Genomic DNA, 12,028 nt, shown 5'->3' on the forward strand with positions numbered 1-12,028 from the left:
AAAGAATGAATAAAGGTTACCACACACGATCACTCACCTCGCATACGCAGGCGACTTGCTCCTGTGTGAATCCGAAACTCGGCAGGGGAGCGTCTCTGGGGGGGGTGGCCTCCCGCTGCCCCCACTCGGGGCCCCCCAACATATCCAAATGCTCGTCTCCTGCCACTTTGACACCACAATTCAACACTACAAATTAACACCACTTAGCGGTGCTAAACAATCCGCATAAAAGTCAAAGAATGGCCAGCTTTACGCGATTCGAATTTGGAATTCGGTTTTGACGCGCACTAAAATGCATTTGAGGCGTTTTTTTATTAGTCTTAAATGCGATCGTGTTTGTTTCACCGTTTTGTTTTTAAAAAGGCAGCTAAACAAACAGGGAAAGGCAGCAGTCCCAAAAATGTTTAAACAAAACCGGGCACCTTGAAGCGGCAATTATTTGTTTTCGGATTTCGAAAAGCGCCGAAGTTTGTATTGAATCTGAGTTTTTCTTTTTACCGGTAAATAGAGTCAATATTTGATCACTTCAAATGTTATTTTTTTCTCTCATTAGTACCCAGTCTCTGTCTGGCTTGACGTTCACTTACACTATTAATAAATTAATTTTAAATGCGTTTTCCTTTTGTATTTTTAACCGCACGCGAGTCTATTTTTTCTCTTCTTTCTCATTGTAATCTCCGCCAGACGAAAACCTGTAACAAAAAGAAAAACATTATTATTTTTATGTAAACTAGTAAGTACTAGATACAACCTGGCAAAAGCTTAAGATTTAGAATACCTAACTTGTAAGTTTTCCTACTTATTTAACTTTGGTAATCTATTACACAATACCTATAAATACGAATTGATGCGTTTGTTCCAGAACCAGATTTATTGCGAATATCAGTCTACAATAAATGCTTTTGCACTTGAATTCTCCTTCGATGAAAACTCTTCAAATATCTTGTTTTTTTTTGTACATGGTATTTTATATGATTTAAAAGACAGAAAGGCCATTTGTCTTAATATTGTTTTTAATATTCAGCCAGTATAAATTAATGTAAAGCGCTTATTAATTCCACTCGTTTGACGTCATTAATTTATTATGAAATATATGGCACCCACGTGTCTCATCTGAATGTTTTTGTCTCGGACATTTTTTAGTGTCTCATTGCATTCTGTAACAAAACAACACTATCCTATACGTGCAACGTTGTGAAGAGCTTTTTTAAATCGGATTTATTATTAAATGTTTGAATTTTTTTCAGTCTTATAATCGTAATGACATATATTAGATTTTACTATAAGTTAATGTGATACTTTACTTACTTAAAAATACAAGCCTAAAATAAAAATCCGTTATCTGCCTTAGAAGCAGAATATAGTTATGGGGAAATGGTCGAAGATAGCTAAAATCCGGAAACCGCTACGAATTTTTAGTATGTTGTTGGGCATCGTATTGATTGGGTCTCCAAAACTGCTGGGAGACAGTGGCGCCCGTCATCTATTTCAGCGGAATGACGTCTTCAAAATCACTTCCGCCACGTTGCAAATAGGCTTTGCGCCTTATTATTGCTAGCGGCAGCCGTAAACTTATTTAACATAGAAAACTCAAAACGTAATAACAGTCGTGCCCCTAACAAATAAGCTAGGCTAGATAAAGGTTGAATTTAGGCAGAGGAACTGAAACATTATGATTGATGTATAAATACATTATATCGTGGTCAGTTAAGGCGCCGTTAATCCGAGATTTCAGGAGTATTCTAGACTTTAGGGTGACATCCAGACTTTATATGGATGATCTATTCTGCTAACCCTATGCTATGCAGTTAAGTAGAATTAGACAGTTTATAGTTGCATGAATAATTCCGTCACGGCCAAGCGAAGTCGCTATTATAAACAACCTAAAATTAATAAACTCGACCGATTGTCACCATTGTCACATCATGACACATAAAACAGGCCTACATTAATCAGATCCTTACACAATCTCGCCCAAAATCTTTAGAAGGGTCGCCATCAATTCAATATTTAACAAACATACCATCACGTACTTTGAATCATTACAAAGATGCACTGACAAGACAACAAAGATTTACTATAAAACTTCATAAAACAAAAACCACAAACAAATCTTTATTTTTTTAAACAATCACATTCCAAGTTTAAGCTCAGGAAAAACGCCTGTGAGATTCAAATTCGAATGTTCTCATTTCAAATCTTGTAACGTTTTACTTTTGTGACGAATTTGTAAAGTTAGCTATCTCTTTTCGTTTCAAGTATAATCCGTGTGCGTGAAAAGGAAAGGAGATCGGGATGTTAAATGTTTGGCGTTTTAAGTAATTTTTATCATCGACACGATCTGCCTGATGTATGGAGTTGACGGGTTTAGTGATGTAACCGAATCGATAATTATACTGTTTACATTTTTTCTTTACTTGAAAACATTACTTTTGAGATAAGGGGCATGTGTTTTGTTTGCTTTCGGAAGAACATTATGCAGACGCCCACCATATTTCGGTGTGCTATTTTTAACTTTGGATTGGTAACGTTTATCTGGGTTACTTTATAATCACCACAAGTTGTTCGAATTTAAGTAACGCTTGAACTAGAGAGATAGATGTATCAACTATGTAAAAGAGGGAACAAATATTCAAATTGACGACCTGTCTGGCCTAGCGGGTGTGACCCTGCCTGCTAAGCCGCGGTCCCGGGTTCGAATCTCGGTAAGGGCATTTATTTGTGTGATGAACAGAGATATTTGTTCCTGAGTCTTGGATGTTTTCTATATACATATATATATATTTGTATATTATGTATAATATATATCGTTGTCTGAGTACCCACAATACAAGCCTTCTTGAGCTTACCGTGGAGCTCAGTCAATCTGTGTAAAAAATGTCCTATAATATTTATTTATTTAAATACATGGCGACTCACGTTATTTTTAACTTGCGATAATTCGAACCTCTCTATAATAAAGTAATTTAATAATGATCTGTTAATGACAATAAACTAATACATTTATACTACTACTCAAACCAACGCTTTGTGCGAAACATAAAACTTTTTTATTCAACCATTAAAAACTAAAAGGTGTCGAACTATATGTCAATACAAGAAACTCCATTCGCAATTATCAATATTCCTTATGCCTAAACCATTACATTCACGTATCAAATATAAACACAACACGACCAAACCCATAAGCTTATTAAAATAACGCCATTTTACGAACTGACATCGTCATAAAAACGTGTTTATATCGATATCAGCACATCACTATTACCCCACGTGGCGCGATGCTATCGGGCGGGCCAGCTGTAAAACACAAGATTTATCGACAGATTACCGATTCACGATACGGTACAAATCGCCTCACTATTAGCGAGTTGATTTTCGAAATTCGAAAAATGCCAGTGGGTGCGAACGTTTATTGTTTCGGTTCGATTTTTGAATTTTTAACGGCACTTTCACTTAGATAAATTACACTTTAATTTGACTTAAAGTACGTAAAGTCGAGTTCGAAAACGTCGTTACAAAACTTAAAGACGTATTAGCATATTTTTGGTGTTTTTGGCTTGTACTTAAAATGTTTGTGAACTCGATCGTAAATAGTAATTAAATATTAACATACATAATAAAGGCTGAAAAAATAACTGACATGAGACATGATCATATTTATAGAGCCACGAGTAGTGTACTAGAGCGTGTCATATTTTTTTGCTTATTTTGAAGAGTGATTTATTATTAATTTTTTTACTATTATTTTTGTAGTCTTTTGTAAAAAAAATGGCAAGAAAATCACACTTTAACACGTTAGTAACTTATTAATAATTTGATTGAAGATTCGTCTCTATTCAATGTCTCAATTCATTTGACAGTACTAAATTTAAAAAACCGGCCAAGAGCGTGTCGGGCCACGCTCAGTGTAGGGTTCCGTAGTTTTCCATATTTTTCTCAAAAACTACTAAACCTATCAAGTTCAAAACAATTTTCCTAGAAAGTCTTTATAAAGTTCTACTTTTGTGATTTTTTTTTATATTTTTTAAACATATGGTTCAAAAGTTAGAGGGGGGGGGACGCACTTTTTTTTCCTTTAGGAGCGATTATTTCCGAAACTGTTAATATTATCAAAAAACGATCTTAGTAAACCCTTATTCATAATACAATAAATACCTATCCAACAATATATCACACGTTGGGGTTGGAATAAAAAAATATCAGCCCCCACTTTACATGTAGGGGGGGTACCCTAATAAAACATTTTTTCTCATTTTTTATTTTAGCACTTTGCGTGATTGATATACATATTCGTACCAAATTTCAGCTTTCTAGTGCTAACGGTTGCTGAGATTATCCGCGGACGGATGGCGAAAATTATTTTTCTTAGTTGTAGGAACCCTAAAAACTTTTTTCTTTGTAGGTCTTTTTCATCACGGGACAATGGTGCGCGCGGAGCCGAGGCCAACACGTAAAGCCGTTTTGCGACTTTAATGAATTTAAGGTGTAGGATTAAAAAAAAATTAAATCATAAAAACGGAAAATCTAATTATTTATAAAAGTTTGATACAAATTAACGTACGTTCAAGGCTAGAATACTAAGAAACGTAAGTGTAACTGTACCTAAGTGTAAGTTTTGTTTAATTTCATTATCTTATTTTTGAGTATAAGAAACTTTAATTTATTTCGTATAATTAAGAATTGCCTACATTATAGGTTTATAAATTAAGAATTTTGTTGAGCAATAGTCATATTTTTGTTATTTAAAAAAAAAGATTAACTAGGTATCCGACGGAACGAAATGGTCTCGCTCCAATCGTTTCTTGTTTTCGCTGAAATACCTACCTATCTATTACCAGAAAGTTCCTACTGTTTTCAAATGAAGTGTTTAAAACGAAAAGTAAAGATTTTGAGTTGCTTAAAAAAAAGATTTCAATAAAAAAAATACTGTTACATTTATATCAAAAGCGTATAACAGGTCAACGTTCTTCAGTATTTTCGTTTGAGCGACACATCTTTTGAAAACGTTAAAAAAATAAGAATGTTAATTCAAGACTGTATTAGATTTTAAACACGAAGTGATTAGTGGGAGATGTAAACTTATTAATAGATGAAACAACGAACTTTGTTTCATTCTCACCAAACATAATATTTTAATTAATATGAATGTTCCTTTTAATTTTAAAATCTACATGATAAATAATGATTCCCTTAATTAAATATCAAACTTTTCCAAATTCAAGCACGACAGTAAAAATAACAGTTAATAGATAACATCAAAATTTAAGAAAACAAAATCTCATATTCTATTTTCAAAAAGTCATATGAAGTACAAAAAGGCGCGTAAATGTTAAGCGTTTTTTAATCTACAGGCAGGATAGGCCTAAGTTCGAGATCTTGATGCTATCTGTGGCCAATAAAAAGGGTCTTTTATGGTCTCGACTCGGGGGGTTAATTAATAGTGTTGTACCGTCATTTTACACCAAAGTTACGGTTGCCAGGTCTAATAAACTCAGTTACATTTGAGACATGTGTTTTGTGATAATTTTATTGGTTTTGGAACGCTCGTTAAATTGTGATCGGGTTATTTTTTTTTTATTTGCTGCGACTGCGCAGTGTGCGGCCGGGATTTTACATTTTAAACATTTTATATAATAGTTTGGTCCAGGGCTCTAGATTCTCTAGAGGTACTTAAACATACAGAGAATATTACGGTATTTGTCTTACGCTACAAGTTATTTCCCTATTTTTTTTTAATTCGTATAAAGTTACAGAGTTCTGTTATTTTTTTAATTTAATAATTGTATGAAGATAAAAAGAGTTCCTCTATCTAGTAATAGTTCTATGTTTATCGTTCCTTATGTTTTGCACTTCTTTTTGTATTGCTGTTGATGCCCCGAATAAATAAAATAAGACAAATAATTAATCATTTACCATTTCGAATCATTGTCAACAACATTGTAGATTCCCAATGACTATATGAGTAATGTAATGACAAGAAAAACACATGGCTCAGTGCAGCTTGCCATCTGGTTATCGGTCATGCATTTTGCGTGTTCGTCACATCATTAATTAGTTTTTAAAATCAATTGAAAAATAGAGATCGAAGCAGTACAATAATCTAAGATATACTCTGGAATATAAAATACGTACTCCAATCCGTAGTCAGAATTCTTCTACGATTAAATGCAAATTAGGTATTGAGGTTTGTAATCAAGTTAATTAAAGCCTTTAAAGGAACATTAAAGAATTAAAATAAATTATTGTAAGCTGAAAAAAAAAACTATAGGCTATGAATTAGAGAACAATCGTGGATGTGTTAGGATTAATAAGAACCATAATCTTACACATATTTATAAGTGCAAAAATAAAATCGAAACATTTAGAAAAAACAAGGAAAATGCGAAAACAGGACGGATTTCAACACAGATTTATGATAAAACTGAGAACGACCCAGAGACAATGTTACACAATATAAACTGGCAAGCGTTAGAAGTAAACAAGATGTGCGAATTTTCCCAAAGTTTTGAAGATACCAGATTCCAATATAATTTTTAAGCGATTTTATTAATATAACAATCGCTGATAATGATGTAACAAATCAAATAAGTATTTAAGTTTTTGTAATATCGAAAACAAACGAGAAGATGAATTGTCTGAATTGTCTCATGGGTATACATTATCCCGGTTTATTGCAACGGTTCATAGGGCACTTGGGGTTCACTAAGCATAAGCAAGTAATCACAAAACTAGCGTTGTTACTAGTTTTTTACGAAAGGAACTACTTACTAGTTATCTGACCGCTCTTCTTCAGAAATTCTGACTTCAAAGGGCCTTATTGGGATTAGACGATTTCCTCACGAAGGATAATTAACAATCCTTCAGCGAAATGCGACTGGTTAGCATTAAATCATTCGCACAAACTCATAAAACTCTTTGGTAAGATCCGGGGTTCGAGCCTGCGACATCCGGATGAACTCCGGATTGCAAATGATAACTGTGATAATGGGAGACAATCGCTCATCTGTCGGGATTAGGAGGATAACGAACAGACAAATGATTTGTGACAAATGACGATCGTCCGATTAGATACCTACCGTCGCTCATGGGTCTCTATCGACAGCACCATTAATACCATTATTAAGATGTGAGTACTCAGAAAAACGTCATATCCGGATATAACGACAGTTGATTTTAAATTGTAGCTGAGTTGTGAACGTGTTGAGTGAGAACAGCCAACCGTCTACATGGAGACTCCAGAAACTTGAATAGTTCCATTTGTCTTAACGACCACAAAGCCCGACGGATGCCTTTGAAATGGGCAATTTTATAGTTCTCCAAGATTTAATGATAAGATCCTAACTTGATGACAATAGGACGAACTGTGAAGAATTCGAATGATTTTATTGGTTCAGCCATTTTCCAAGTTTAGGATTGAAAGACAGTAAGTAGGTACCTAATACTCCTAATAATGGTAATTAGTTAAACTCAAGCCTCTGTCTGCACACTTTTGTGTCGTATACCATAAAAGTATACCGTAGGTAATCACTTTTATAATCTCCCATAGGTTGTAAAGAGGACACAAATGTAGAAATTGCGGAAAAGATTAAAAAAGTTGCGGAAACTGTCCAAAATTTTGAAGCTGTTGCTTACATCGCTATTCTTGCTAAGTCATTTTACAAACAAATAGCTAGTTAAAGTATGCTTTGATTAAGAAGAAGAAGGCGATGGAACACACGGTGAATGAAAGGACAGACACAAATAGACTAAAATAGACGTACAACAGTAACGATTCTAAATTATAAGGCGCTGACAGTTTAATAGTTACACACGACATGTTGTGAACACGGAAAAGTTGTGGAAACTTTCTGATATTTTTTATGGGAATCGTAGTTTCCAATTCAAAAATGAATGTTCTTCATTCCTTGTGATTCTTGTGAAAGTCTGTGAAAGTTTCGTTCGTTTTCTGTGAAAGGAGCGTTAGATTAGGTACTTGTTTGAGTGTGTGATGTAAAGTAATCTAACAGCATCTATAGGGAATTTACTATAAGTTAGGATAGGTAGAGAGGGTTTTTCAACTGTTTAATCATACTCCCATGGGATTATGAGACAAAGTTGAAAAGAAGGGGGTGCAAAAAGCATTAACTACCGAGGAAATCTATTTATTTAATTATATTGGCCTCTCCACCGCTAAATTCGCCGACGTACATTAAAAGATTTTTTCCCCTCACTAGCTCGGAAACACGTGTTTTGTCCTTTAATACCAGCGGGTAAAAACGCATTTTATCCACTAGTGGGTAAAGTAATTTGACCTTGAATAAAGTCAAATTAACTGCTTTAAAATTGATAAAAGTAGGTGAATCTAGTAATTAAGATTTTACCACCTGTGGAACTAATGGAAGCAGTGATAAACGCATTTTTTTGCGTTGTAGTTTCCTCGCTATAGTAAGGGGAAAAGTTTGTGTTATACTCGGGTGCAAATGTATTTTACTTCTCGTGTGTTAAAAAACTCGCAAGTTCAGGATTCTATTCTCGAACCACTCGCTTAGCTCGTGGTTCAACTATGGAATCCTTTCAAATTCACTTGCTCGTTTTTCAATTCCACACTCGACGTTAAAATACAACTTTATAACTAATAACTATTATTGTGAAGCCATTTACATGTCACAATAATTTTGTTGTTTTATAGTTAAGCTATGACCTGTCCAGGATACAATGAGCTAGTGTGTGTAAGTGGATCTACAATTAAAGTACGTGACCGTGTCTACGATTTGTTTTATCCAAAGGAGAGTAATAATAATAAACTAGGTTGGAACTATTAGGAACCCTTGCTACAACCCTTTAGCTTCAAAGGGCATCACATGCGCGTTGCCGACTGCGTAAATTAACTGTCCATGTGTTGATACCTTCATGAAATGAATTACTTCAGATTAAAAACAATTAAGAAATTGAAAAAAACAAAAGACAAATAGGTACATACCTAAGTATCTTAGTTTTTCCAGGGGTTATATAGTTTTATATGGGTTGTAGTTTGTCTCGTAGTCAACGTGTTTTTTTTTGTATTATGTATATTTATTTTACACCCAGTTGAGAGGAGGGGAGAAGGGTAATGACCCCCATGACCCCCCACACTGGATCCGCCCTAGGTTGCTTTCTTTTTACATGGTGATGTTACAGTCATCCCGTAAAGGATATGTAATATGCATGTTAGAGGCAGGAGTCATTGTTCTACCATGTGAAGAAGCGTGAAGTTGTGCACTCGTGCCACAGTGAACGATACAGGCCAGTCAATGACAGGAAATCAACAAAATATTCAGAGCAGCTTTTTTTAGCGTCAAACAAAGTTCAGCCGTCGGCAGCGGGCGAAAATAAGGAAGGCACGGTTGGTATACTCACACAAGTGCGCACAGCTATATTAAGATCCGTCTCACGCCAACAACAGCTTTAACAAGCTAAATACTAAAAATAATATCCTTGCAGTGACGAAACACAACCTACTTAAAACAATAACCGTTAAAACCGGTAAATTCAGAATACGGCACTATAAAACACTTTTTAAAATATAAACACTCAAGAGCGCTAGAAAATTCGAATTTAAATGCCAGCCGTTCCAAATTTGAAACGCGTGCGCGCGCCGTCGGAGCTAAAATGGAACTGGTTTGACTCGAACTTCCTCTAAGCTTTCTGATTGGTCGAGAGGTACTGTGGGGTTTGAATGGACCAATGGGGTGATTTTTGGAGGTAGTGCGGCACCGCCTTCTATTGGCTCCGCGTGGGATCGCCATTTTTCAGTTTGTGAAACAATTGGAACTATTATTTGTAGGCGTATTCGGCCCATCCGCAGCAACGGTTTCAGAAATTGTGTAAGGTATTTTCGTGCGTCCTACTCAGGGTAATGGGGCACAGCTGACTTGATTAAATCATCCGATGCTGTAATAAATGGGTTTAAGTGAATTTTACGTCGTTTTGGCAGTTTATGTGAGAGGAAATGGTGTTTCTGAATTTATGCTTTCTGTGAAATCGTGAAATGAACATCTGAAGCTTTATACAGGGTGTGTATTCCATACGGGCGAATATCTTAATGACTATTAGTATCGGATCTAAGGAGCCCAACTACATGATTTTTTTTTTTGAATAGATGAGATTTTTTTTTTCATACATAATAATTCAGCACGCAATGTATTATGTCCACATCAATTAGCGTACCTACCTAAACGTCATTACGACATGACTTTTATGTCATGTCAAATTAATTGGATGGTGTACATTGCTGCTTGGCCAGATTTCAAAAATTAATTACTCTTAATTAATAACATTTTTTAACAAAATGATTACCCTATACGATTCGTACCATCGGATACTATAACTGGGTACATTATTCGCCCGTATGGAATCCACACGCTGTATATGGAAATTTACCGTTTTATAGAATAAGAAATCAGAAGAGATGCATTTGCACGAAATATTCTATTCGAAAATAGGCTTTCTTTGTTTTCGTATGATTTTAATCGAACAATTATTATTTTAATAAATGAAATTAATTTTAAGTTTTTTTTTTAGAAAAAATACTGCTGAAATCTCCTTTCTCCTTAGAAATCCACCTATAAATACAAAATAAATATTAGGTACGTATAGTATAGTTTCAAATTTGGACATTTTTGGTGATTCTTCTCGCGAAAATGCCCACATACCTATTGTAGAGTCAGTTTTACCAAACTCATACATTACACTGAACTATAGAAAAATCGTAAATCTTTCTTAAACTAATTGTATTGAAAGCAGATAACAAGAGCATAACATTATTATCTCAAGATCAGTGGATTATACTATAGTTTAAAAAAACGACGTAACAACCAATGTTGTCTATGCAAAAACCGGCATTTTTACATCACTATGCAAACTTAAAAAGGTCGTAAGAGCGGGGATTGTCTATGGAGGTGTAGCGTTTTAAAAAGAAAGAAGGCTATTGTCGATGGATAGAGGATAATGGTGGATTGGTCTATTGAAGTAGTGCTTGACTGCCGGCACTACTGATGGTGAAGTGCGAATTTTAAAAAGACGAGAGGGTTCCTTACATATTTAAATATGTATGACCTACTTTTATTTCACTTTCTTTTTTTTCTTTTTCTCAAATTTTGCTAAAATGTACTTGCTGAATAAAAAAATCCACGGTGCTATGAAAACGTATAGAAATTTGATTTAGTGACTGAAATTCATTTAGGTAAATATTTTTTGTTCCGTATTTAAATTTCGTAGAATGAAGAGATGTTGAGCTATTTATTCCGAACAGAAAGAAGAGAACGGAACGAGATAACATAAAAAGAAATCTAAGTACTAGACTAGGCTTACAATTAATATAGGATACCCAATAAAAGAAACGGTAGAGTTGTTAGTAAATCATCTAATATTTCGACACGGCTAAAATAGAGATGTGGTAGAGATTTTTATTTATTCCTACTTTATTTTCTTTAAAAGAATTTTGTATAACCTTATTCATCCCTAAATCGGCACCCCTATATCTGTCATTAAAAACAAGATGTCTACCGCTAAACTCCACAAAAGCTCTCGAAAGCACAAAGGCCGGCAAATAAGCGTATAATCACCTATATTCAATGCTTTATACTCACTACCAACATAACAATGCCAATACTACCAACCTTACGCTCGTAACCATAAAGCACAATCCACTTTTTTTTCTTTTGAGTTGTCAGTTTTTTTTTAAAGGTGTTTTTTAATGTAAGAATAGACCGAAATGAGCAAACAGACTGCCGCCTCTTTAATGTTTTATTTGTTTTTGGCTAGTTCAAGTTCCTTTTTAAATAGTGTGGCAAATATTTGAACATGTGGTTATTTGAGACACTCTTAATGAGTGCGTCTTAATTAAACTGTGCTTTGGAGAGTTCCGTGATCTGATTTTGGCTTTACCACAGAAAACAAGCCACAAATGCGGCAGTCGGTTGGGCCCAAGATTTTTTTAATCTATAGAGGTTGTTTTCGAACTACTTCAATTTTTTATATAATAATACTGTTTTTTTAACTGTTTTGT

At 34.5% G+C, this 12,028-nt stretch overlaps 1 protein-coding gene across 1 annotated transcript in view; it reads right to left on the reverse strand.

Moving 5' to 3' along the window:
- Window positions 1-9,619, reverse strand: part of LOC125237205 (homeobox protein SIX2-like) — a 37,535-nt gene extending 27,916 nt beyond the window's left edge. Inside the window, exons 1-2 of the mRNA XM_048144200.1 lie at window positions 9,379-9,619; window positions 38-692 (exon numbers count right to left, since the gene is read on the reverse strand). Of these exons, the coding sequence (XP_048000157.1) occupies window positions 38-142 (105 nt within the window). The 5' untranslated portion in view covers window positions 143-692; window positions 9,379-9,619. The remainder of the gene's footprint in view (window positions 1-37; window positions 693-9,378) is intronic.
- Window positions 9,620-12,028: the final 2,409 nt, after the last annotated feature.

The sequence above is a fragment of the Leguminivora glycinivorella genome, chromosome 20 (genome assembly GCF_023078275.1).
Source record: "Leguminivora glycinivorella isolate SPB_JAAS2020 chromosome 20, LegGlyc_1.1, whole genome shotgun sequence".
Lineage (NCBI taxonomy): Eukaryota > Metazoa > Arthropoda > Insecta > Lepidoptera > Tortricidae > Leguminivora > Leguminivora glycinivorella.